This window comes from Anser anser (genome assembly GCF_964211835.1).
Source record: "Anser anser genome assembly, chromosome: 4".
NCBI lineage: Eukaryota > Metazoa > Chordata > Aves > Anseriformes > Anatidae > Anser > Anser anser.
Genome location: NC_139724.1, coordinates 61,482,392 through 61,508,073, shown reverse-complemented (window position 1 = coordinate 61,508,073; position 25,682 = coordinate 61,482,392). Strand labels below are relative to the sequence as shown.

Below are 25,682 nucleotides of genomic sequence, written 5' to 3'. Positions count from 1 at the left end.
CTGTGTCCTCATACTGATTCCTCTGAAAGCTGTAATATCTTTGAGTATATTCATACACTTTTTCCACCACTTCACTTCAAAGTTGGTTTTCTAGCCCTTACTATATTTAGAAGACCGAGCTCTAGAAAGTTTAAACTGAAGTATTTAAAACATTTTGTGTAATTTATGTATTATGGGGATCTTGCTTGAATTTATCATGAAAAGCTCAAAAACTTGTCTGAGCCAGTCTGTCAGTTTGCCCCATCTCAAAGCTGGATTCAGTAATGGAAGAAACAGAAATTATATTTATTTTAATTGCAACTGTGGCTCAGCTTTGTTATATTGAAAGAATTATGTGATGTCAGACCCTCATTCATTTATTTCTGGCCACTACCCAAGGACTTTACAGTTCAAGGTATTGCAATATTAGAATAGATTCTCCAGTACGTTTTCTGTTGCTAATGCCACTAACACTTCATCTCTTCTGAACCCTCCTCCTTTGCTAGAGAAACACCATTTTTTTCTAGCTTGGTTGGGAAACTGAAAGGGAACAGTATGGAATATTTCATCACTCTTTTTTCAGTGCTATACCTTGAACTTAATGCCAGTTCTGGGAGAGCAGTTCAGTTGATGCAACCGAAATTTCTCTTCTCACATTGTCCCAGGGGAAATGCTGTCTACTAGCAAGCTGCAGTGAGGTCTGTGCTGACACACTGAAAGAAAAAGTGGTTATTTTTTATTTTCTGGTTGTTTTTACTTTGCAGTACCTGTAGTTCTTGCAGTTTGTAATGACTGTTTTTTTTGTTGTTGGTGGTGGTTTTTTTCTCTCTCTCTCTCCTAAATCTGTGGTTACCTCAGTTTTCAACTTCTGGGGACAAAGACAATCATGTCTGTCTCACTGTTATTCCATGTCTGCATGTTGAGGACAGGTACTGTTATTTCAGACAAAATTAAATTTGTCTGCATGAGGCAAAGGTGCCACAGGAAAAGGTGGCAATGTCAGTATCAGAGAACCAATATCTGTTTTAAAGTAGGAATGTATTTTCTGGTCTCTTTGTGTGTGGCTCTGTTTCAAAGATTGCGAACTCTTCGTAGTTGACTGTATAAGTGAAAGCTGCTGTGTTCTGGCATACTGGTGTATGTGTGCCAGGTTCACCACATGTCCTTTTCATTCACTTATGTTTGAATGCATAGATTTATTTATTTTGTAACATACCTATTGTAGTCTTGAAAAAATCATTTCAGTAAAGTCATAAAATTTACTTATAAGAAACTTAAGAAAAACAAATTCACCCTATTGAAAGCATTTTTTTTTAGTATATAATATTTTATGTATATTTATATAACTTGTTAGGTTTAGCTGAAGCCTCTTTCTTGAAGTAATATTGCAAAGGAAATGTCTCTCATCGCCTTCACAAAAATTAACAATATTTGGTACTCTTAGGCACAGGTAATAAAGGATATCCGGATTTTTGGTAGATAAACCTGAGCCCCTAAAAGGAGCTACAATGAGAGGGATGAGATCATTCAAAGTAGAAACTACAAAATACTGAATGGTCGGTAGTTTATTTAACTCGTGTCCCCTCAATTCACTTAGTGCTCGAAGAACAAATGTTTTAATTTTGTGAAAGGCAAAGTAAAAATGTAGGTTGAAACTAATTCTAAGTGCCAAGCTCAGTTGGTAGAAACTCTTGAGTCATGAATGTACTGCTATTATTGTTAGGTTAATTCATGAGTTTGATTTACTACCTATAATTTAGATTTTTAATGTCTGCACAGCAGCATGTGCATCCTTTGTTAAAACTACATATACTCAGTTGCGTGGGCCGTGTGAACTATAGGTAGTAATAGAAACTCATGATCTAAGGTATTAACTGCTTGTATGGATAGTTATGTACTAGCACAACTATTTCGCCTGTGAAGTATACTTATCAAGTGATGCTCAGTGTATCCTTTTAAGATTGCTGTTGCAATTTAGGGAAAGACAAGCCTGTCTGAAGAACTCCACCATCAATTAATGTTATGTCATTGTATTGTATCACCATTTTTGTATTATGTTGGACATACAGATAATGTGTGATTTCATTGCACCTTCAGTTAGAGCTAGTGATTATTGCTTGGTATCTGAAGCAAATAGTCCTTAAAAAAATATGAACATATTTTTGTCCTTAATAGTGTCTGATTAAAGACTAACTTGCCAAAGTCTTTACAAGTTTTCCCATGTATTTTTTCATCTGTAATCATATCCTTAGAGGATTAAGTCTGAACTATCTATTTAACAAGGAGAAAGGATTAATGAATTTTACTTCTGTTTTTATTTAATCATTTGTTCGGGTTCAGTTTCTCAGAATTCCATCATGTTCACAATACTGTTCACAATACTCTTGTCTGATCAGAAATGTAATCATTTATTTGAAACAGTTTTCTTCCTACTACTTCAGTTTTGTTGTCTTTAATTCTGTTGTACAAAAATTTACTAAAGGTAAGAAAGTGTCTTTTTTTTTTTTAATTGCCTTATTTTGAAAATGCAGTAGATCTACAAACAATAAAATGCTACTGTTTTTTTTATGTAGGTACAGTTTTCTGAGGCAATGTTCAAATTAGAAGTTTTCCAATATTTATTAACTTCTTTTTACAGCTGTATATTTCTTTTTTACTGAAAACTTCCCTTCTACTCATTTGGGACTATGATTTGTGGGATCACAATTCTATTTTTGTTGCTGTTGGATTAAGCAGTTTTTTTTTCTATTTCTTATTAAAATGCATCTTCACTCACCTCACATTATCCCAGTGGTATAATCTTTTCTTTTCAGGAGGTTTCTCTCACTCAAAAGTCTCTTCTAGTCTTCAAAATGTGTGACTGAAATTTCTCCTGCCTAAAGATACTAGGATTTCTGGTGCTTGACTAACAAAAAGGAACACAACATTAAAATTGTATTACTGTCAATATCTAGACCTCAAAAACCTGATTGCTCTCTCACCGTTTGAAATGTGGGAGCAAGCCTGTGGGTATGTAAGAATCTTTCTCAGGTTATTTTGATCTCATCAGTAGTCACGTTGAAATTTAAGGGAACAATAGTTAAGTGAACTAAATCATGTGGCTATATAAAACTGAGTCTTGAGTGTGTATCCATCTATATATGGGAATTTATGGAAAAAACTTTAAATTGGAAGGACCCTTATGTGGAACAATGGTTATAGTATGAAAAATCAGCCCTGAGAGACTAATTGGCTGAATTGTTTGAATTCATCCCTAAGACTAACAAACAAGAAGTTCTGAAACTTTATGAAATTCTAAAACTTAATTTTGCATAATTACTGTCCAGTAGCTTTTTTTAACCTTGTGGAATGTCTTGATGAATACCTGTTTACCTAAGTAATGCTTAAGGGATAAAATAAATATCAGACTACACTGTGCGCTCTGGTGGCCAGGAATGCCCTAGAAGTAGTGGATTGAAAAGCACTGTGCATTGAGAACTTGGATTGTGATGAGGTCGTTAGGAGGAAACAGTTTTTTCAGTATGTTGCCTTGCTTAAATGGTAGGTGATGTGTGTTGCATTGCTTAAAAAAAAAAACCTGTTTTGAGTTTGAATTCTTGAGTGGTATGACTGTATGCTCCAGGGCTGTCATTTATACACGTTAGAAAGAATAATCTGAACTGTGTTTAAAAAAATCATGAAGCTGGAATGTATTTGTTTTGGAGAGGGGTTGTTCTGTTACCTACAGTTATATTACAGTGGACTTGGAACTTGTCACATCAAACTAAATAGGTATAAACCCTGGTCAGGATGTTCAGTGAGAAACTTTATAGACAAATAGGTATTTTCAAATTCCAATTGAAATTTTTCTTTTGTAGTGTTTTATGCATCTTCTGTACAACTGTTTTTTTTTTTATTATTTTAACTTTTGAGTATTTTACAGCTATAGACAAAACCATATGCCAAAAACAAATAAATAAAACCTGTAATGCCAAATATAAGTCGTGACTTCCTGATTTTTTGGCTTTCATTTGATCAGGGTGTAACAGCTTTTTGTTGTTGTTGTTGAAATAGGTTATATGGATCTCTTCTCTTATAACTTAACTAAGTTCATGTGTTTGCTATGTGTTCCCTTGAACAGTATTTCAAGGTCACAAAATGTTTGTGTACTTCATTATACTAAGAGGAACACAGTTGGAGGAGGACTGAAGTTACTCTGCTGATTTTGTATTTTTTTAGTTTTCTCATTTATGTGGGATAGAGTCCTGAATTAGTGGTTGATTCACACTAAATTCAAAATAATCTTTCATAAAATGAAATAGGTAATACAGTCTGTTGGGGAAACCAGAAAATGTAATTAGTCCATGGTAAATTTACTGCTGGACCATGTCTCCGCTAATGGACCAGCATTACATAGTCTTTCTGGTCTTTAAAATCAGCTTGTTACAGCACAGGAATCTGCTCAAAGTATATGCATTGCATTGCTGTAGCACTTCACTTGTAATCTAACACAACCTTTTCATTTTCTTTCAAAAGGCGCCTAAACAGAAATAACCTCCAGTTGCTTTCTGAACTGCTCTTTCTGGGGACACCGAAGTTATACAGGCTGTAAGTAGACACAACACAATAACTATTCTCGAAAATTTGGAGTTGATCTGTTACTCTGTTCTGCATTAGGTTTTTGTCTTTTGCCTCAGACAGGGCTAAAATGCATTTAGGAACAATGATCTTTAGGGTACTTTCTTTGACTACTTTGCAAATTTTTTTTTTAGAACCTGTTAGATGCAGATACTTGCATGAAACAAAATAATGCTTCATCCATGCCCCTCTCTGTTAAGAAGTCTTGTTGAAAGAATGCTTTGTCTTTCTTTCTTTCTTTCTTTCTTTCTTTCTTTCTTTCTTTCTTTCTTTCTTTCTTTCTTTCTTTCTTTCTTTCTCTTTCTTTCTCTTTCTTTCTTTCTTTCTTTCTTTCTTTCTTTCTTTCTTTCTTTCTTTCTTTCTTTCTTTCTTTCTTTCTTTAAATTAATCTATTTATTTTGTTACCATTTCCTTTGTTAAATGAACTAAGTGTCTATGGAGCGACATAACCCAGAGACATAGCACTGTACAAGCACTTTGTGATGTTTCTGGTTTTGTGGCTGTACACACTTGATTGACCAAGACAATCAGTGTTGGCAAATGGTAGCCTGTGGAGATGTCTCTCCCAAAAAAGACACAGGTGGCAACATAAACTCAGGGAAAAAAAAAGCTATGAAATCCTTTGTGATAAATAAAAACTATATCAAATTGGGTAATGAGTTGTTATTTTGATTCTCTTCTTTGGTTTGATAATGTTTTACTCTTGGCAAAATTTTAAAATCAATGTTTTGACCCATTGGCGATTTGTAAGAATTTACTAATTTATGTTGTAGTGTAAACATGGAATGAAGTTCAGATACTGATTTCTGTATTTATCTACACAATCACCCATTATTATTAAATAAATTTCAAGGTAACTTTACAGTATGTGGTGTGAATGGAATACAACATGACATGCTTAAATAGGCTTTGAAAAATTCAGCCATCTTTTAATTAAAGATGTGTATTTGACACATTTCTTTAGGCTTTAGGTGAGATTTCTGCTGTTGAAATTGTTGTTGAGTTTCACCACTTGTGTGCTTGGAAAATAATGAGTGTAGGTGAAGGAAGGCGGGGTTTCTCCTATTTTTGTTTTCACTTTAGTATATGGAAATGTTTGTGAGAACAAATGTTATAATGAAGCTTTGATATTTAGGTGTTTATTTTTGTTCTAATATTGCAAAATAGTAGGGTTTTTTTCCCTTCTTGAAGTAATTTGAAATGAAAAACTGAAAATGACTCTATTATTGTTGTAAACATTTAGTTCTTTGTATTTCTGTTTCTTCCCTCTGCTTTGGATGCATGTTTTGTTTCCCAAACTTCCCTGTAGATGCAATGAGTTGTTAAATTACTAGGCCAGAAAGCTCCTGAAGGCTTTTGTTCTGACAGAAATATTTTTACACTGCTATAATATTATAACATATTCATATGTGGTTTTATGGATTAACAATTCAGTCTCTTCTGTAATTTCTATCAGCAATCATGGAGATATTACTTCCATCAGGAAGGAAAATGAAAGGGATTTATGATCATTTTATTATTCCAACTGTAATGTAAAGGTTCTTACATAAGTTTGTAAAAAATAGATATGAGACATAATTTGCAGGAAAGAAATGGATGCAGACTTCATGCAAAATCATACTTGAATGCATTTAATTCAGAATTGTATATTTGATAAATGTTAGTCTTAAATCTATAATATCTTTTGACATAAAGCACACAACTGCTCATAGTGTATATGGTGGAAAGTAAGAGATCACTAGCTTCGCAGTATTAAATTTCCTCTGCCTAAGGGTTATTGTTGATCAGACCATGAAAGTGAATGTCTGGTTATAATGTATTCATGTTTAAAAGAAAATACAAATGATACTAAAAATCTGTGGTCACTTAACACTACATTTGTAATTAAAAAAATGTCAGTCCAACAAAAGTATTGATGCTAGTTAAATGTTCTTGGTCAACTTTCAGATTATATATAGTTTGACCGCTATGAAGAATATAAAATCTTTTCTTAACAACTGTTGTTGTATGTACTTATACATATTTATATCCAAATAAATATATTTTTAAGGATAATCGAAGTTCTTCAATGATCAATAAAATGTATAATATTCTTTGGGTTTAGTATTTATTTTTGGCATTTAACAGCTAATCAAACAGTGTGTGCACTGCAAGTTTTCAACATACTATTGAGCTTCTGTGAATAATAATTACCATTTGACCCTTGGCTGTAAATGAGATGCCAGGTGAAGAAGCACATATGCTTGTTGTGTAGCCTAAATGCAATATAAAAGAAAGAGGGTACACTGTATATGAATTATGATTAGACACAGTTGGTTGCCGCCAGCGGCCGGCTATGCTTTCCCTTTGCTGTCTGCTCCAATTTCTCTTTGGACGGGTTGAGAGAGCACTGCATGTTCAGGTCAAGATGTTTGCCTAGAAATAGTAGTACAGTTGCAGCTGTGTTTGCTGGAGCAGGAGACTAGTTTAAATAGCATTACCATTTATCCAGTCCATTAACAGAACTCTGTAAAATAATACCAACTCTGCATAAACTACAGGACACTGTAATAAAATTACAAGCACTTGTTGACAGATGGGAAGTGTAAGTAAAGGAAAGCGATAGGTTGAGAGTTTAAAAGAGACAGTGCATTATTTCCTATGTCTGGAGACTCTTGATTTTCAAAGGTAATTAAATGAATTATTTTTCAGGTTACTCTCACATTTAGCAGCCTTCCAAGAAATCTCTTGGAACCAGTTAAAATGGATAATTTTAGTCAAAGCAGAAACTGATTCTCTCATTAAGAGTTATCTGCAAAGGTGTTTTGACACATACATTTCAATAGGAAGTAGTATGCTAAAAATAGTATGACTAGCGCTGCAGGGTATATGAATCTTACCTTGCAAGATCCCTTTCAAAGGAAAATGTACATGAACCTCTGTTTTGACGCTATACTGTTAAAATACAGGTGCTGTTGTAAATCCCAGGGGGTAACACAAGTCCTTGTTCAACAAGTATTTTTCCTGCAGGAGCGGGATGCGTTGTTTTCAGTGACCTGTGTGCCCACTCACGCTAACTCGTCCAGCATCAGCGATGGTGCTTTAATGCAGGGAGCTAGTGAGTGCTTGGCTGAGGCAAATGGATTTTGACTGCTTACTTTGGCTGGTTAGATCACAGCTCGTTGATTGCCGTTTGCTGCAGGATACTAAGGGCTGGGCCCAAGCTGTTTGAGAATTTGGTTTTAAAAGATATCTTTATTAATTAGTGGCATATAAAGGATTTTGAATGCCATGCACAAAGCTCGTCCCTTTTGATCTATGTTTCTTGCACTTGGAATGAGGTTAAGTTCCCTTACTGACCGATATTTTCTTTATGAGTAATAATGACAATATTGGCTTTGAAAAAGAAAACAATCTTTCTAGTGGATGTGGTCCGATATTAAATACATATTAGAAAGGAAAGGTATCTGATACAGTGCACTTGAAAAGAAGCACATTGTGAATAAGATATTTCTCCTCTAAAGGAAAAACCTTAATACTATCTGATTAATAAACACTCAGTTCTGAGATATCTGTTAGTGACTTAAAACAAAGCAAAAAAAAAAACCTATCAGTTAATAAGAGAAGAAAAAAATCTTAAACATAAGAAAACTGGAAAAAAATCCTCGGCCAGAACAGCAGCAGCAGCAACAACAACAAAACACACTGCATGGGGGGCCCTTGCAAAAATTCCTCCTGAATTAATTTCTGCCAGCTATGATTAAAGTGTGTGGTACTAGATGTGTCAGACACCATAGTTCTCTGCTTCATTTTACTCTTGGCCTCTTTGGCCCCTGCCACAATAAATCCCACAATGGTTAGGCAGGAATTGCAGGTTACAGTTGCCAGGGTTACCGTTGTCCGGCCGGACCGACATCATTACTCATCCAGCCAGCTACCCCGAGCGAGCAAGCGCTGCTGCCCGCTTCTGTTGCGGGGAAGGCTGCGGACGGCTGACGCAAAGAGGAGGAAAGTTCTCCGGGTGGCTCTCGGCTCTGTTTTTCCAGCTGCTGCAGGGGAACCTGTGATTTGCATCATTTGCAGTTATACCTTCTTTAGGTGTTTGCTGAGTGGTGGGTGGTTTTGTTCTCTTGGTAAAGGTAAAAAGCAATCAGAGTGGAAAACGCAATCAGAATGGAAAATTTAAAAAAAAAAAAAAAGAAAGCAATCAGAATGGAAAATAAAGAAAAAAAAAGAGGTGTATGTTAAGGGACTAAAGCAGTGACCTCTAAAATGTTTTTAAGACGCCAGTCTCATTGTTAAGGTAGCTGTATTTGAGGCTTAATTCATGGTTTTGTCACATCCCATCCCTTTTAACAATAACCATGGCAAGTGAAACTGCAGTTGTAATTTCATCGATAAGACATTTATCTTTAATCTAGAATGCCTTAATGAGTAGAGAAATTGCTCATTAAAAAATGTTCATTATCCCAAAGCCTCAAAAATCTTAACTCCAACTGCAGACAGGTGGCTCTGGATGTTAAAAATCCATTGAGGAGCAAGTTTTCCCTTCTCAGAAAGCACTACTGGAGAATCCCTCTTCTGCAAGCAGATTGGTATTGGAACTGCTGCTGGATAAGACTACTGGGTAGGTTCCCACTGGTGCGTGTGCTGCAGTGACATTAGTGTGCTGCACATTATTGCAGAAGTGTGCCGGATGTATAACAAAAAAAAATATTGGGGCAGGGGATTTTTTTTAACCTCTCTATGAATTAATAGTTCACCTTTTTGTTAGATCCTTCCTGATAAAGTGTTTTTTAGCCATTGGTTTCAGTTTTTATGGTTTGTTATGGGGCATTTTAGCAGTCTGTGTAATACTACTTGATTTTTATTTTTTGTATGACAGATTTGACTTTTATCCTTTTAAGAGTAAATGGAAACAAATCTTTCATCACACCAGTATTAATGCCTTTTTCTTTTTCCTACTGTAGTGATTAATTTCAAATACAAGAATGCTTAAATTGTTTTCTCTAAAGAAATAATAGGCTCCCAACCAGTAAAGTCAATAAGAAGTTAGCAGTTCTAATGCTGATGAACTTTTAATTACCAGCATTATTTTATTAGCATCATTTTTGAACAGTAAGTATAGTTCTTAGAAAATAAATATCTTTCAAAATTATTTTTATTAACAAAGAGATGCTACATATCATATATGTATAAAAAAATGTACAATTCTGGCTTTGTTGTATTGTAAGCCAGTAATTAAAAGGAAATCCTTAATTTAACATGCAAAGCTAATTACTATTGCTTGCAGTGTGGATGCACCATTATCATAGCTTTGCTAACTCAGTGTGTTGTTACTAATTTGAAGTCTTAATGCCTCAGTCTAGAATGTTTTCAGAGTGAATTTGATCCCCTATGCTGTAAGTTTGCTGTCAGTTCTGTGAGTTTTATTTTTGCTGTAATTTCAGTCCACAGGTAAAGACAGGACTATTTAGGAATACAAGAATCAATAGATATTAAATACATCAACGTTAAGGTTCATTACCTATACGAAGGAGTTGAGTAACTAAGAATCAGTTGCCTACCGTGCTAGGTTTGTTGTCTCTCTTCTTTGGCATTCATTTCTGGTATGGAAAATCTAGGAGGCAAAACTCTGTAAGATGTTATAAAATGATTTTTTTTTTTTTTTGCTTCTCTGTCACCTGTTCATTTTTTAATCTAGGGAGAAACATAAATCAGGAGCTTGAATGCTTTAAGCAGTTTAGCTTGTGTGTGTGTGCTTTTTCCTGTTGTCCTATGACTTGCCTCTACCTTCAGTTCTCATTCTCTGCTATAACTTTTCAAAACTGAAAACTCAGTCACCCTTTACAACATAGTGAGCAAAACAAATAACACTACAGCTTTCTTTCAGACATAAGTCCTACTTACGTAAGGTAAGAGATGGCAAGATGACTATAGAAATTTTGGAAGTACTGCAAAAACTTGTACAGTGCAGCAGGTGATTTATTGTTTGAACACAGAAATAAGAATTAGATATACGCATTTCATGTGCAACTTGCAGTAGTTATATCCTAGCAACAGCAACATTCAGCCTTAGGTTTAGTTGAGTAAAAGTGTTGGTGGAACCAGAATGAATTTTCGAAATGGAGTCAGGGGAGAAAAAAAAAAAGAGTAAAATATATTATCACTGTGTTTGGCAATTATTACTTAAACTTCAAATTAAATTACTCTTCCTGCCCTTTAGTGTTTTAGAGTCTCTTAATCTATAGACTTTTCATCAGCTATGCATTTTTTTGTATTTCCACAGCACCTGGTATGATGTGGTGCAGGGAGGGGAAAAAAAGGTGTTCCAAACATACAAAATTGAGATTGCTACTTGAATAGTATGGTATTTTTTAAATTGGAAACAATTTTTTTGGGGGGTCTCTCATGATAGATGTTTGGTTTTAATTTTGGAGATAATTGGGAAGCATCTTTAAGTTGCAGTTAAATTTGTCTTTATTTATTATAAAAAAATACAATTTCATATATTGTTTTAATGATGATATTTCATCTGCTGTAGGATAAAATAACAAATTGGATGGACTTTCAGGGCTGTAAGCTAACTCCGCAACCAAGCATATCATTAAATCTTTACATAATCTGCACTACCGAAGCTATAGTTTACTATTTTCAGAAACAAGCATCTGTAGGGATACTTCTATTGATTTTTTATTGTAACAAACATGCCAAAACTGTTTATAGTTGCTTTTAACCTTAATTTGAAAATCATGTTAAACACCAAGCAAACACAAATATGGCTTAGAGCGATTCTTCTGGACCAACATAAGTATCTGTGGTAGTCATAATCTTTTATTGCTGTTAGCATTTAAATATATCTAATGTAAAAACATGAATCATTAATAATTACTTATTTAACCCACAGCACTTTTAAAATAACATGGTGATATTCAAAGTAATTAAGTCTACTTTAGTAATTATGGCCTTGTTACCTCGACCTCCTTGGCCCCAAGCAAAAATAATTATCCTCTGTATTTTTGATGATATGATAGTAATTAAAGTGAAGAATTGAGATAACTGCTTTCTTAATATGAAAATTAAAGTAACTGGTTTTGGATCACCTGTAACCATGTTAATGTCCAGTTGGAATCAGTCTCTGGGTTGTTCTTGGAGGGTTAACCATGAAAGCTTTGGTAAATTGTGATATAGGAAACCTTTTAGGCAAGAGTTAAGTAGGAAACTGAATCTCAGTGACGGAAGTAATGAAAAGTAAAAAGGCATGTCAGAGGAAATGCCATTATTATGTGGTGCAGAAACATGGTGTGAAATGTTATAAAGGGGACATCTGTAAGTCTCAGCTTGCACAGAGTGGACATTTAAGTGCAGCCATGTCATCTTGATTAAAAAAAAAAAAAAAGAATAGAAAAGAGGAATAAATCAGGCCAAGGGAAAATGTGAAAGTATAGAGACTTGTCCCTAAGATGGTAGGTTTCTTCTGCGAGTGGAAGATTAAAGCCTGACGTAACTGAATAGCTCAGAAAAGTCCAAAGAAAGGTTGATTGCTTCCCCTCCAACAGTTCCAATTGATTGAAAAAAGCCTAATTTAAAGTTCTGTTTGTTCTGTGTCTTAAACCATCAGAATTTTCCTTTAGAACTGGGGGAATGCTCTGGAAGAGAAAGAATCCAAGGATAAAAAGTCATTGCAGGCCAACAATTGTTCCTAATCCTCACAAAATGCTGGAGAAATTAAATTTATTCTTTATTGCTCAAAGTGTTACCTAGGTCACTGGGCGATGGGAAAATTGAACTGGAAGTCGAGTAGGCACAATCTTTGTTTTGTGTCTAGATGCTTAACCTTAGACACGACAAGGCATCTTAGTGTGTTGTGGGAACTTGGTTCAGAGTATTAACACCAGGACGTTTATTACCCTGGATTTATAATAGGCTATGCTGTCAGTAGATGAAAATGTTGTGTTTACATTTCAGTGTTAAATGATCATTTAATTAACACCTAAGGAAAAAAAAAAAAGAAAAAAAAAAAACTTGTGAAATTCTTAGCAGCTTTTATTGTTGGTTTCCTTGGAGGTTTTAATATCCAAGTTACTCCGCAGTTGCTTCTATAAGTACAGCTAGAAAAGACATTTATGAACGTAGTCAAGAAGGACAGACAGTTTAACCCCTGTTGACCCTTCATCCTGAATGTTGATTTATATAGCATTTTAAATGCATTGAATTTGTTTTAAAGCTTCTCTAAAGTTACTCACATAGCATTCAAACACGAAATGTGTTTTTCCTTTTAAAGTATTTCCCTAATTGTACATTCTTGTAAAGAGCATAGAGAATTCATATTTTTCATAGAAAAGTACTTACAAAAATAGAATGTATCAACAAAAATTTTACAATAACTTACAAATATTAGAGATCGTTGTTTTGCAAGATTTCTCTGTATGCTCTCAATAGGAATGTGAGATTTTATAAGAAGAAGGGTTATGAAACAGTATATCGTTCATTGGTTGTAGTAGCTACTGTCTGAATTTTTCAAAAGGAGTAGGAAATTGGCAAGGGAAGCAACATTACTACAAAAATGCATATCCACTTTAGGCAGCACTGATCTACTTTCATATGTTCCATTGTATCAAAGAAAGTCAAGGCTATCTAAAAGCTTTAATTTGCTCTTGGTCCTTAATAATGCTTTTTGTTGTAATGATGAGCTACAAATGCTTTTTGCAATAATGTTGCCCTACAAAGCATGTTTGAATAGTTTTTTTGCATCCTAGAGCTAAAGCTAGATGAAATGTTCTTTGTTAAAGTGCAGCTGCTCTTCAACTGATTTTTTTTCTGTAAATATTCTGTAGTAAAAACTGAAATTACAGCTAGGTTGAGACATTGTACTTTTTTTGGAGTTCTTTTTTTAGAGGTGTGTTTTTAATCAGACTGACAGGCTTTAAAACCCCAACTTTAAAGCATGTTAATAGATTAATAATAAAAACCCAGAACAGATTAATTCAATTATTGATGACAATTTTTTTTGGTATACTCTTTTTCTGATGATCATATCCTTTACACATGTCAATAAGTGAGCTGGAAAACTTAGGAATCTGCTGATACAGTAAATGTTTCTTTTCTCCACACAAATGACATAAAACATCCAACACTTGATGAGATATTACAGCTGCAGCGTGAGTTCTATCTGCCAGTGAGATCTCAATGTTTTGCACAATTCCCTGAATATATTTATTAAATTGAAACCTAATATTCAGATACAGGCTTGTCAGATGTATTTGCATTTGCTTTTCTTGAAAATATTTGACCATTTGCAATTAAAGCAGTGTATTCACATTCAGCTAGTACGTTTTTCCAGTGTGTTTAATGGGAATTTCTGCAATACCTATTCCTCTGAATTGCGATATCAGATGAAAGAGTACTTGGGATAAAAGAGAGCACTGCCCTGCCCCATACTTACATTACCTTCTCTTCACAGTACAGTTCTGCCAGAGATTTTAGATTTATTGGACTAGTGAATGGTTAAGGTAAGTAAGTATGCGCGCAGGAAGATGCAGACTTAACTTTCCACAGACAGACTTCGGCTGAAACCATGGTGCACTGTGTGGGATGCAGAGTCCCAGTGGGTAGGCCACATCGATTATCTAAGCAGCAATTAAAGGGACTCTCGTTACGGTAAGGATAAGGAAAAGTGCAAATAGACAAAGTGCAGTATTTGGCCTCAGAGCGGAGAGCTGAAGGAAGGGCTGCTGCAAGGGACAACCGAGCCTGTTGTCTTGAACCTTGTAAGACTATTGGAGCCTAGGCTGGCGGTGTTATTTGGGAAAGGCTGCTTATGAATACAGAGCGGAGTTTATTCTCTCCTGCAGACACTTGAGGGGCCAGCTCTGCTAGCGGCTGTTCAGGCCCACCTCATGGGGAATAAAGCTGGGACTTGCTGAACTCTTTTCATCTTTACAGCCAGGCCCAGGTGCAGGCCCTTCCTGGCTCAAGGGTGTTTACAGGACCATGCTCTGAAGGCTTCTTTCCATGGCCCTTAATCTTTAAGGGAGAGAAAGAAGGGGCTGAAACGGGGGGTAAATCTTTGGTTAAGTACTCCTTGAGGATTTGCAGGGTAATGCATACAAGAGACAAAATCCTTGCCTCTTTCTTTTTTGTTTTCCCTTCCGTCCAGACAGTTCAATGACATTTTTATTTTTATTGTGAATGTCTAATCCATAGAGTTGTACAGAAGGGCTGCTTGCACTTTATAAGGTACCACTTCAGAGCGTGCGTGAGGGGAGGTTTCGTGGCTGTGTTTCAATGCTTTTATTAGTACTTTAATACAAGGGAGATAGAGGAAACATCAAGCCTCTTTTTTTTTCTTCTTCTGTGGATTTTTCGTAGGAATTCTGGATAGCTGGAAGGTAGCTGTTTGACCTCAAAACTGAAAAGGTTGCATCTTGTAAGTTCGATAAGGCCCACAGGGAAGGGTTGCAAAGATAGGATAACAGCTAATGTAATGAAAGGGTATTTGTAGTAGCTGCTTCTTAGACTATTAAGATATGAAAGGCTAAATGGAGAGAAAAAAAAGAGTGTAAATGTGTATCTTAACGTGGGGGGAAAAAATCTGAAAAGCTTAGCACATCTAGAGAGAGTAATCAAAGTGGATTACAAATAAGACACACCCAAACACATGTAGACGCTTCATGAAAGCAGTGATATTTTCTGAAATTAGAGAAAATTCCTGTTTGGTCCTTAATACTTCTACATTAGTGTTAAATGTAGTATGTGATTAATTGGTTTTATCATGTTCCGGTTTTTATGCCTTTTTTTATTATTATTTATTTTTATTTTTATGCCTTTTTTTTTTAATTGCCTTTGTAAAAGGCAAGAGGCTGGCTTCCCTCCTTAATTGTAGTAATGAGTTTGTAAATTCAATAGAAGAAATGCTTTTGTTTTTCTATTTGTCAAATTTTACAAACCTTTTCCTATGTTGTTCTTTGTTATCTTCACTTATACCTCTTCCATCACTTACCTCTACAAGACAAAAGGACAAAATAATACCACCCAAAAAAGCTCGTTATATCAGAGTGATTTTATAGAAATGAAAAAACAGAACTCTTACAAAGTGGAGAGCCTACCAAATCTAAATAGGAGTGACTGCTACTTCTTATCAGGTGCAGTGTTTATAGCAGAGGTGCAGAAGCCAAAAGTTTTCAGCTGACGCAAAGTGCAAAGGTGGTGTATCCCATCTGAATTTGCTTTTTATGTAGGTTTGGTAGATATCTCATTTAAATCTCATACAGAAAAAAAGAAATCGTAACTGAGAGTGGCCAGATTTGGGGGTCTAACTGCCAAAGCTGATCATTGTCACCATTCTGGCTGATAACGGTTGCTTTATCTGTGCAAAAGAACATAATCTTACACCATATTACAAGACTTCCTGGGACAGGAAATAATCAGAAAATTGTAACAGCTACGCTGGGGTCTAAAATAAAGAGTACTGTTAGTAAAATTTGTTCAACAAGAGTGCCATATGAACATGACAGTGAATTTTGCAACATGCAGTGCACTGCTACTTTTACTTTGTAATTTTACATACAACATTAAGTTCAAAGCTGCTGGGGTATGGCCAGTTGTGCTACAGACTGTTAAAGTTTTAGATAAGGTGCTGAGCTGAAATATTTATATTGGGTCCATTGTCTTTCTATCCTGTTGATGACTGATCTAGACTGTGTAAACAGCATACTGATAAGTCTTGTTAGGGATAATTAAAAAAAAAAATAAAAAGAGGAAACAATAATAAGGGATTTGAACTTGATATAAATTAAGTATGCCAGAATTGTTTATCCTGTGTGGATGGCCTGGGGCGTGTGGAAAATGTGAAATACTTAGGTCAAAATCAAGACTGATCACAGGAGGCACAGCTATTTTATGACACTTAGTGATAATAAGACATAAATGTACAGTGCAGCATGGAGCAATAACATTGTGCAGTTTTGTGCATATGTATAACAGACACTGCAGGAAATGGAAAATAAAAAAATTTGAACTATACTATGTAGCCCTGCAAAACCAATGGAGAGGTTGGGTTGTTTTCTTCTGGCTAATGTTGTGGAATGTGCACTTTTTTTTTCTTTTTTTTTTTTTTTTTTCATTTTGTTAAAATGAAAACCATTTCACTGTGATTTTGGCTAAACTGAGTTTTTGTTTGTTCTTGTAATCAGGTTGCAAAAGCTATTGTTGTTTTTGTTTTTTGTTTTTTTTCCTCATCCAAATGAAATAAAACTGAACGGGATTTGAATTATGGGGAAGGCTTTAAAATAAATATGTGCTGTTAGCTTAGTTATGTAACAGTTGAGAAGAGGCAGAATAGAAGCATTGTGTGCATATACAGAGTGAGAACAATGAGCAAAACTAGGAGAAATGTAATTGAATTAAGAGGTTGGTTGGTCAAGAAAAGTTTTCTGTGACGAGTTGCAAGTCTTTGAGATGGGTGACCTAAGAATGATCATTTGGCATACAGTCGGTACTCTGGTTAAAATACTAGTAATGCTGCCAAAGTCAATTAATTCTTATTAGAGAAGTGGAACTTGACAGTCTGCTGGAATTATAAATTCACAAGATTTAACATTTAGGAGTAAGAATGGGTATTGGATTCACACTGCAAGAGCAGGAAATCAAAGCTTTCTTTGCCATGAATTTTATTCACTGCAGGTGTCTGTTATAATCTGTCTTCATAGTGAATTTATTCACAAAGGAGACAAGTGGGGAGAACGGCCTAATTCTATTTTACAGTATGACAGCTTGCACTGTTATGTTTTATGTAATGTATTTGACTAGGATGGTGAAATAGTCAGAAGGAGCAAGCATTGCTAACAAATGGTACATTTTATTACTAGATAGGCCCTAGACAGTGAGTTGGTAATAGGAACAAACTTATTGGGAAGCTAACATTTTTACCTGAAAGTGGTGAATACTGTATTTGACAGTGTAGATTAGAAACCTGCTGATGGCTGTTATATTTGTATTACAAGAGCTGCAGGTCATCATGATAACTTTTAACAAAGGAATCTATCAGTCTAAAGAGCCTGCCAACATTGGCAGAAAATTGTTGAAGTGTTATTAGTGTATTATTTCACATGCTTTCTTCTAAATAAATTTAGATTAGAGTACACAAGGATTGTTGCATGTTTTAATAAACAAAAGTAGAAAGAATTTTTTATCTAAATATATCTAAATAAAATCACATGGTTATGCTACTGTTCCTCTAACAGACTCGAAGGTTTGTTTACTGAAGTAAAGTACTGTTAGCATCAACACATCTTGCTTTTGTGTGTTCCCTGGAAGAGGAATTTGAGTGTTCATAGCTGTGCCTTTCATGCATGCAGCAAGGCCTTAGGGTGTGATATGTCGTTATGCAAATATATTAGCAAGGGTAATTGTTTGGGCTTTCATGATAATGTTTAAAAACATAGAATCATAGAATGGTTTGGGTTGGAAGGGACTTTAAAGATCACCCAGTTCCAACCTCCCTGCCATGGGCAGGGAGGGACACTTCCCAGTAGACCAGGTTGCTCAAAGCCCCATCCAGCCTGGCCTTGTATGATGCTAACATATGAACAACAAAAACAAAAACAAAAAATCCACAGCCTTTGAAGTAGTCAGAGGAAAGATATATTGCAGCTGGAGATGCCCCTCTTAAAAACATTTTTGAGCTTGTCCAAAGGAAAGTAATCAAGATAAATATTATCTGTAAATATTACCTGTATTCATTAAATCTTGCATTGTTATTTGTTGAATTAGATATATGTGTTTGGAACTTAATGTCTTCATAGGGAGAATAAGAATGTGGTAAAGGATGCCTCCTTTTTTTTTTTTTTTTTTCTTTCCCCATGGTCTAGCTGTGGGTGAGCTTGTTTTGTAAGAAAGTCTGCTGTTCTTAATCTGCCTTTTTGTTCATTTTACTTGCATTTTTTAATTATGGCCGTATGACTTCGTATTGTCCATTGTGTTTTATTTTGGCTTCTGAACTCAGAATGACTTTCCAATTACTTTGCTAAATGCAAATGTTGCAGAAAACTTTTTAGTGGTGTAACACCTCACCCTGCTCAATACTAGTGCCAGGTCTCATCAATTTGTCAAGTATTTAAACAAAGAGTAGTTTTGTATATTCCAAAGAAGATATAGACAAAATGATCAATGTATCCCTACTACTCAAGTATGCGTTCATAATTATTTTGGTACTCTAAGGTTAATGATTTTGCCTGTATCTGCTAGCAATCTCTTTCATTTTAATGTAAGATGTGGAAAATCCTGGATCTATTTCCTGTAAAGTTGGTTAGGAAAAGAAATGGAATACAGAAACAAAGTTATGACCAGTAATTAAAAACTAAATGAATAAAATTACATTAAAAAAATTGAAAAAATGTTTCAGTTTAAGTTGGGTGGTCCAGAAGATTGAAAGGATGTTCTGACTTTGGTGTCAGTTCCTTACCAGTGGAAAATACTGTATAACCAGAAATCACATTTTAATTGATGCTTTGTTTTGCTTTGTCCTTAATTAGAATATCCTGCTGGGTGTAGTTTTATCAGCAGTGCTTTGAGATTGTGTAATGGTTAGGGAGGATTACACTGCGTAAAACTTTCCAGATAGGAGTGTCATTTTATTTTATTTTATTTATTTATTTATTTATTTTTAAAGAAATGTGGTGTGAATTAACTAATTTTGAAAGGGATCATGGTGAGCTTTTTTTTTTTTTGGGGGGGGGGGTGGGGGAGCTTAAAGGACATTTGAAAACTATGGTTTTGTTTGGTCTTTATATCGTGCTTTTTGTTTTGTTCTTGGATGTGAAGTTGGAGATGTGAATCGGTAGAAACCACTCCAGAATGTATGAAACATAAGGGGAAAGTAAGGAAATATCTATACTAAAGTTTTATATAGAATTGGTACTCTGAAGTAAGCCTAGGTAGTGTTTGAACGCATGGGAATTTCTTAAAATAAACACATCCACAAAGGGAAAATGTGATAATGACTTGATGATGATGAGTGTCTGCTGTTATGGGCCCAGTGAGATGCAAGTGCCAACACCCCAGCCTCTGCACCATGATCCAAATTATAATGAAGGAATTTGGCAGCTCTGGTGCCTTTATGTGAATGTATTACCATGGCTATGAAGATAAATATTTCCTAAGTGGAAATACTAACAAATATTTGGTCACTTCCAAGCAGATTATAAGTGAAAAGGCATACTAAAGGAACCAAGATAAATAAGAAAAGGAAACATATCTTCTGAGTACGTGTGTTCCATTCCTGTTTCCTTGGGCTTGGTCTTTCCTTTTAAAATCAATATATTTAGACAGATAGATGCATTCTTTGTGAAAGTTGCATGCTAGTTTCTTAATTTCTTCCAATTTCCTTCCTGTTCTTCCCCTCCTGTGACTCTCCTCTTATGCAAACATTATCCCTGATTAAAGCCTGAAGCTTGCTGTAAGTTTTCTGTTCTGTAATGCAGACCAGTGAGCTGTCCGATACCACAAACTATCTACCGAAGTGCAAGAGTTCAGATTTATTCACAAGAGCAGGCTCCCCCTTGTGGGTACAGAGCTGGTTACTTGCCAGCCTTTCATGAGCTCCCTGGTGCTGCATGAATTCAACCTACGCTTCAACCCCACCCTTAAAAAAAAAAAAAAAGTTAATATCTTTATATAATTCCAAAGTAATTTTTGGTATCCTCAAGTAGCTATCAAGGCAGACTGACCTGAAAATTAACTCAGAAAGCAGATTTATAGAATGGGAAAAATACTGCCAGAACACAAAGATCTTTCCTATTTGTGTCGCAACCCCTTTTCCTTCCTTTTGATGTAAACTATTCCTGTATAAACTCAATACATCGGCTTTTTCTTAATATTCTGCCTAGCTTCTCTGCTAAATAGGCTTGTGTCCTGTAGTGTGGATGTCTACCATATGGTGCTGATACCTGTGGTGAGTATCAGCCCTGGTGGCTGGCAGATTATTTCATGTCGGGTTCTCTGGGTTTCTGTGCCAAAGGTTAGGGAGAGCTGTATTGCTTTGGGTAGGATGAGGTTGTCTGTCCTCTGTTTTGAATTATGATGCACGATTCTGTAACGGAATCTGGGCCATGGCAGAATTTAGAATTTCAGAAATTAAAATTTTGAATTCCAAGGGTAGAATTTCAAACTGATGAAGACAGTTTTTTCCAGTCTCTTCACTTGGCTGACTCCTCCTTGAAAGGTGTTCGATGCAGCTCAGTGAGTGACTTATTTACACCAGCTTAAGAGGCTTTTCTCCTTGCCCGCTAGCCCAAGCTGAGTGAGTCATCTGAGATCAAGCTGTTGACAGAGGAGATGCTTTCAGAGCTGCAGATGGCACTGCCAGCATCTTAATGAAAGCTGGTGCCAAGGCAAGCATATGAAAATGTAGGAAACAACACTGTAAATTGCATGTGAATCTTAAGAAATAGTGATGTGTCTGTAGATGAAAGATGCTGTGCATTTTTCATAATGACAAGAAAAATAATGTTCCCCACTTCCATTTCCATCAGTGCCAGTTTCTAGCCCTGTCTTTAATGCCTACAGTTAATTGGGCTGATAAATCAATCAACACAATTTCCTAGTATTTGGACATAGTCTATAAAGTGAATATCTGGGAGTAACATGCTTACCTCTTGAAATTCAGAATCCTTCTGGTTCTTCCAGATTCCTATTTTTCCTCTAACAGTACTAATCAGTACTTCTGTAATCTACATACACAGGACTCTGGCTGAGGGAGCTAAACTCTTTATCTCTCCATTATTCTCCATTTGTTCCCATTACCCAAGTTTGTTGGCTGCTCTTTTCATACATTTTTTTTTGTTTTTTCAGTGTGAAATGGGTAAGATGACTGTAAGAACATAGTGGCAGACGATACCACCAAGCGACGTAGCCTGCACATTGAACCAGAACCAAGAAATATCACAAATTATATAACTCCCTATCTTGCAGATGGTCACTTGAAAATGCTGATGATAATTCCCAGGGATGTTGTTTAGCTGTAAAATATCTGTAAGGCATTCCAGAAATGAAGAATATCTCCATGCATTCATCTCTCTTGCAAGTCTAAATTGTGACAGGTATTACTTCCTGAATCATCATCCAGTTAATACTTGGAGAAAGATGCTACGGTTTCTCCTATATTTGTGGACAGATATTTTGGGTTATGGACATTTTTTTTTTCCCTCCAGCTCTTAGATCTTAGAGTTTCAGGGTTTTCTTTTTCTTAAGGAAACACAGGCTTGTCAATTCTGAACACAGAGTCACAGGACAGGGAATATTTCAGCGTCAAAATTTGTATTTCCTCATCAACACAAGCTCTGACAGTGTATAAAGCAATTAAACCTGTAATTTGACAGTGTTCCAGCTTACGTTTCCTGGGCAGTCAGGAGGAACTTTATGCTAGTCAAATCTACGTTTTAAATGTCATGGATCAATGAAAGAAAAAATTAGGTGCAATGAAATAGAGGATCATTTAATGGATAAGATAGCAATAATTTCTGATGACACTTTCTTCTTGTATAACTTGTCAGAGCTCAGGGAATATCATGCTTAGTCATGCTTCTTCCATTCTTCAGTTATCACCTTTATCAGATTCTTGGGTACAGTGAAAGCTTTTTGTCTTCTCAATTTCTTCAGCATATTATTTCTAATATTTTTATCATTTCTCCTTTGCTGTACTGTCCTGAACTTCGGTGTGACCTTAATTATTGGTGACTTTCACTGTGATCTCCATTGATAGACAAAGTGATATCTAGACTTTTGTCTTTGCTGGAGAAGATGACTTTTTTCTCCTGAACAATTTCCTTTTATGTATTCTTAATGGAAAGTCTGGTTAGTCTAGCTTTATCATAAATGATTTCCAAGACACTTGACATAAAAATACATATTTTCTTATTTACTTTCTATGGGAAACATTGAGTGGAGGAGAATAAAAATTACGTGCTTGACTCAGAAGGCACTGCCCCTATTATTCACACATTTAACTTTTTTTTTTTAAAATAAATAAATGGAAATCATACCTGAGAAATAAATATCTATTGAAATGACTATAAGAGATTTTACATGTAACTTCCAGTTGCACAAAGGTAACCATGACATTACTTTTTGTTCCTTGTGCATGTTAGTAGCTTTAATTTAGTAGATTTGTTAAATGTGCCTGTCATTGTGTTAAAAATTTTAATTACTGAGGTTTGTGAAAGTGCTTCCAAATACAAGAGGTATTTGTAGAAATCTGGATAGATTGACAAGTGATTGACAGGGTAAATAGTCCCACTGTGTTCTGATATCCCATGCTGTGGTGCAATGCTACAGATACGACATAAGCCTCAGGAAGTAGCTGCAATCCAATTTTTATTAAATTCTTAGTACCAATGTATCTTGACATTATTGTTAATTAGCAAGATAAGTGTACCACTATTTTTAATTCTTCTCCTTAGAGAGCTTCACTGTTATTTTGCAGTCCTATAACGTTCTAGTATGATATAACCTAATAGTGGTATGTTCATCTGTGGAAAAAATCATACGACAAAAGCCATGTTCCATATAATAACTGTAGACCAACACTGATTGTCCTAATCTGCCTTCAGAACAAGAAAATAACTATCAAGTTTATGTAGCTCGTAATATTTTGGGTAAAAAAAAAAAAGTACAGTTTTACCTTCCTCTCACCTTCTCCTTCTGTCCACCTTCATGAAGGGGAAAAAAACAAAACAGCACCACCAAAAAAACAACACAACAAAAACAAACCTCTAAAAGCAGAAACGTGTTTGTTGGTTCACTGTGAAGGTCTTTGCTTTGTAAAAACTGGTAAATCTGAGGATGATTATTGACTCTTGAGCAAAGAAAGTAATTCATTCATTTTGAAGGTTTTGCAACTACATTTCTTCTAGGGAGCCAAAAGGCAGCCAGTGTAACTTTTAGGCAATGTTAGAACATAATCTTGAAGAGCCACATGTGGATCAGAGAGATGTACGCCTGTCACATCTCAGGTTAAGGGGGTGTGGTGTTTTTACTCAGCTGGGCAGCTGAACTCCACCACAACCGCTCTCTCACTCCCCCTCCTCAAAGGGAAAGGGGAGCAAATATGATGAAAAGGGCCCAAGGGTTGAGATAAGGAAATGGAGATCACTCAATTATCGCACGGGCAAAACAGACTCAGTGTAGGGAGATTAAAGATATTTATTGCCTATTACTAACAAGCTTGAGAAGTGAAAAACAAAGAAAACAAACTAAAACTACCTTCACCCATCTACCCTCTGCCACCTCCTCCCCCCAAGCGGCACAGGGGAATGGGGAATGGGGGCTGCGGTCAGTCCATGGCACTTCGTCTCCACTGCTCCTTCATGGTCACTCTCTGCCCCTGCCCCAATGCAGGGTCCCTCCCATGGGATGCCATCCTTCCCAAACTGATCCTGTGTGGGCTTCCCACAGGCAGCAGCTCCTCAAGAACTGCTCCAACATGGCTCCATACCACGGGGCCCAACCCACAGGAGCAAACTGCTCCAGCACGGGTCCCCCATAGGCGGCAGCTCCCCCCAGACCCCTGCTCCTGCGTGGGCTCCTCTCCACGGGCTGCAGCTCCAGCCCGGGGCCTGCTCCTGCGGGGGCTCTCCATGGGCCGCAGCCTCCTCCAGGCCACATCCACCTGCTCCACCGGGGGCTCCTGTTGTGTAGCACTTTTTTTCACCTTTTCTTAAATACGCTCTCACAGAGGCACAAGCAACATCACTTATTGGCTCGGCTCTGTGCAGTGGTGGGTCCCTTTTGGAGCTGGCTGAAACTGGCCCTTATCTAACATGGGGCAGCTTCTGGATTCTTCTCACAGAGGCCACCCCTGCATCACCCCACTATCAAAACCTTGCCACATAAACCCACTACAGGAGGCTGGTGATGTTAACTTGCAAACTGGATCTTTTGCTGTGAACCAGACTTCAGATGTGTTCTCAAACTGAACCCTCATTTCATGTAAGTAGCCATCTTTTCCATGTTGCCTGGAGGTTTCACACATTTTGCCAACTTGCTTTTCATTTCCTTCTGAATGGGTCATGGCCAAGTGTTTAACTGTGTTAAGAAATATTGTAAAGCCAGGCTCAAAACTCCTCTTCACCTTTATTAGTACAGAGAAGTCCAGATGTCAAGTGAAGAAAGCCTTCTCGGGGTTCTACTATGGTATTTTTTGTCTTTTTTGTCTTTTTTTTTTTTTTAAAGCAATATCTTTAGGCTTTACCCTTAGCCATCTCTCTGCTAAATTTAATGAGCATTTTCACTTTGCATCTTCCTAAAATGTGTGTGGTGCTCTCACCTTGCAATATAACTTAAGAGATTTTGATTATGAATGATTAGATAGTGATCTATGTAGTAGGCATTGCCCTAAAAATACAGCTTTTGTGGCTGTAAGTATTAAAAGAGCTGGCATATGCTAGTGTGTTCTGCTGAGTGTAGTGGAGAAGAAATAGCTGAAAATGTTGTGAAAGGGAAATGGAAAGTGGATTTTGGGAATGAAATCAAAACTATTTCTTTATACAGTACATGCTACTACCTGGACCTGTCCATTTCCTTCCCCAGTGCTTTTGCAAGTAGCTTCAAAACCTGCAGAACTGAGGCAGCATGAGCCTGAGCTCATTCTGTTGCCTCTTAGGAAACTGCTGAGTGACTGGAGCTGCTCAGGAGGATGGGGGTCCCGAGTAGACGCTGAAGGAAGAGCATTCATGCCCCTTCCACTCCTGAAGAAGCAAGAATGCTTCTGGCAACTGAGGAGAGGAACACAAACTCTCCTCTTTTAAACTATTTTTAGCAGAGAAATAATTGATGAGCTCTCAGAGTTTTGAGAAGATCTTTCTAGAGGGTGCTGAAAAGAAATACTCTCTTCCTAAAGGTCGTTGTTGGAGAAAACTAGCTTTTTAATTTGTTGCCTTTTGGACATGTTGTGTCTTTTCTCCAAATGTTTATGATCAACTGTTCCTACTCCTTCAGATACAAGCCTGCATTAGTTGTAAAACCAAGAAAAGAGGGTCACTGAATAAATTCATTGTTAGGGTAAGGGACTTTTCACAAGAGGGGTAAAAGAGAACAGAGACCAATAAAAC

At 36.2% G+C, this 25,682-nt stretch overlaps 1 protein-coding gene across 11 annotated transcripts in view; it reads left to right on the top strand.

Moving 5' to 3' along the window:
- The window catches only part of SLIT2 (slit guidance ligand 2), a 263,097-nt gene that overhangs the window by 18,350 nt on the left and 219,065 nt on the right, over positions 1-25,682 (top strand). For all 11 annotated transcript variants that reach the window (XM_083833918.1, XM_083833911.1, XM_083833919.1 and 8 more), the window contains exon 4: positions 4,495-4,566. In XM_083833918.1, the coding sequence (XP_083690044.1) occupies positions 4,495-4,566 (72 nt within the window). The remainder of the gene's footprint in view (positions 1-4,494; positions 4,567-25,682) is intronic.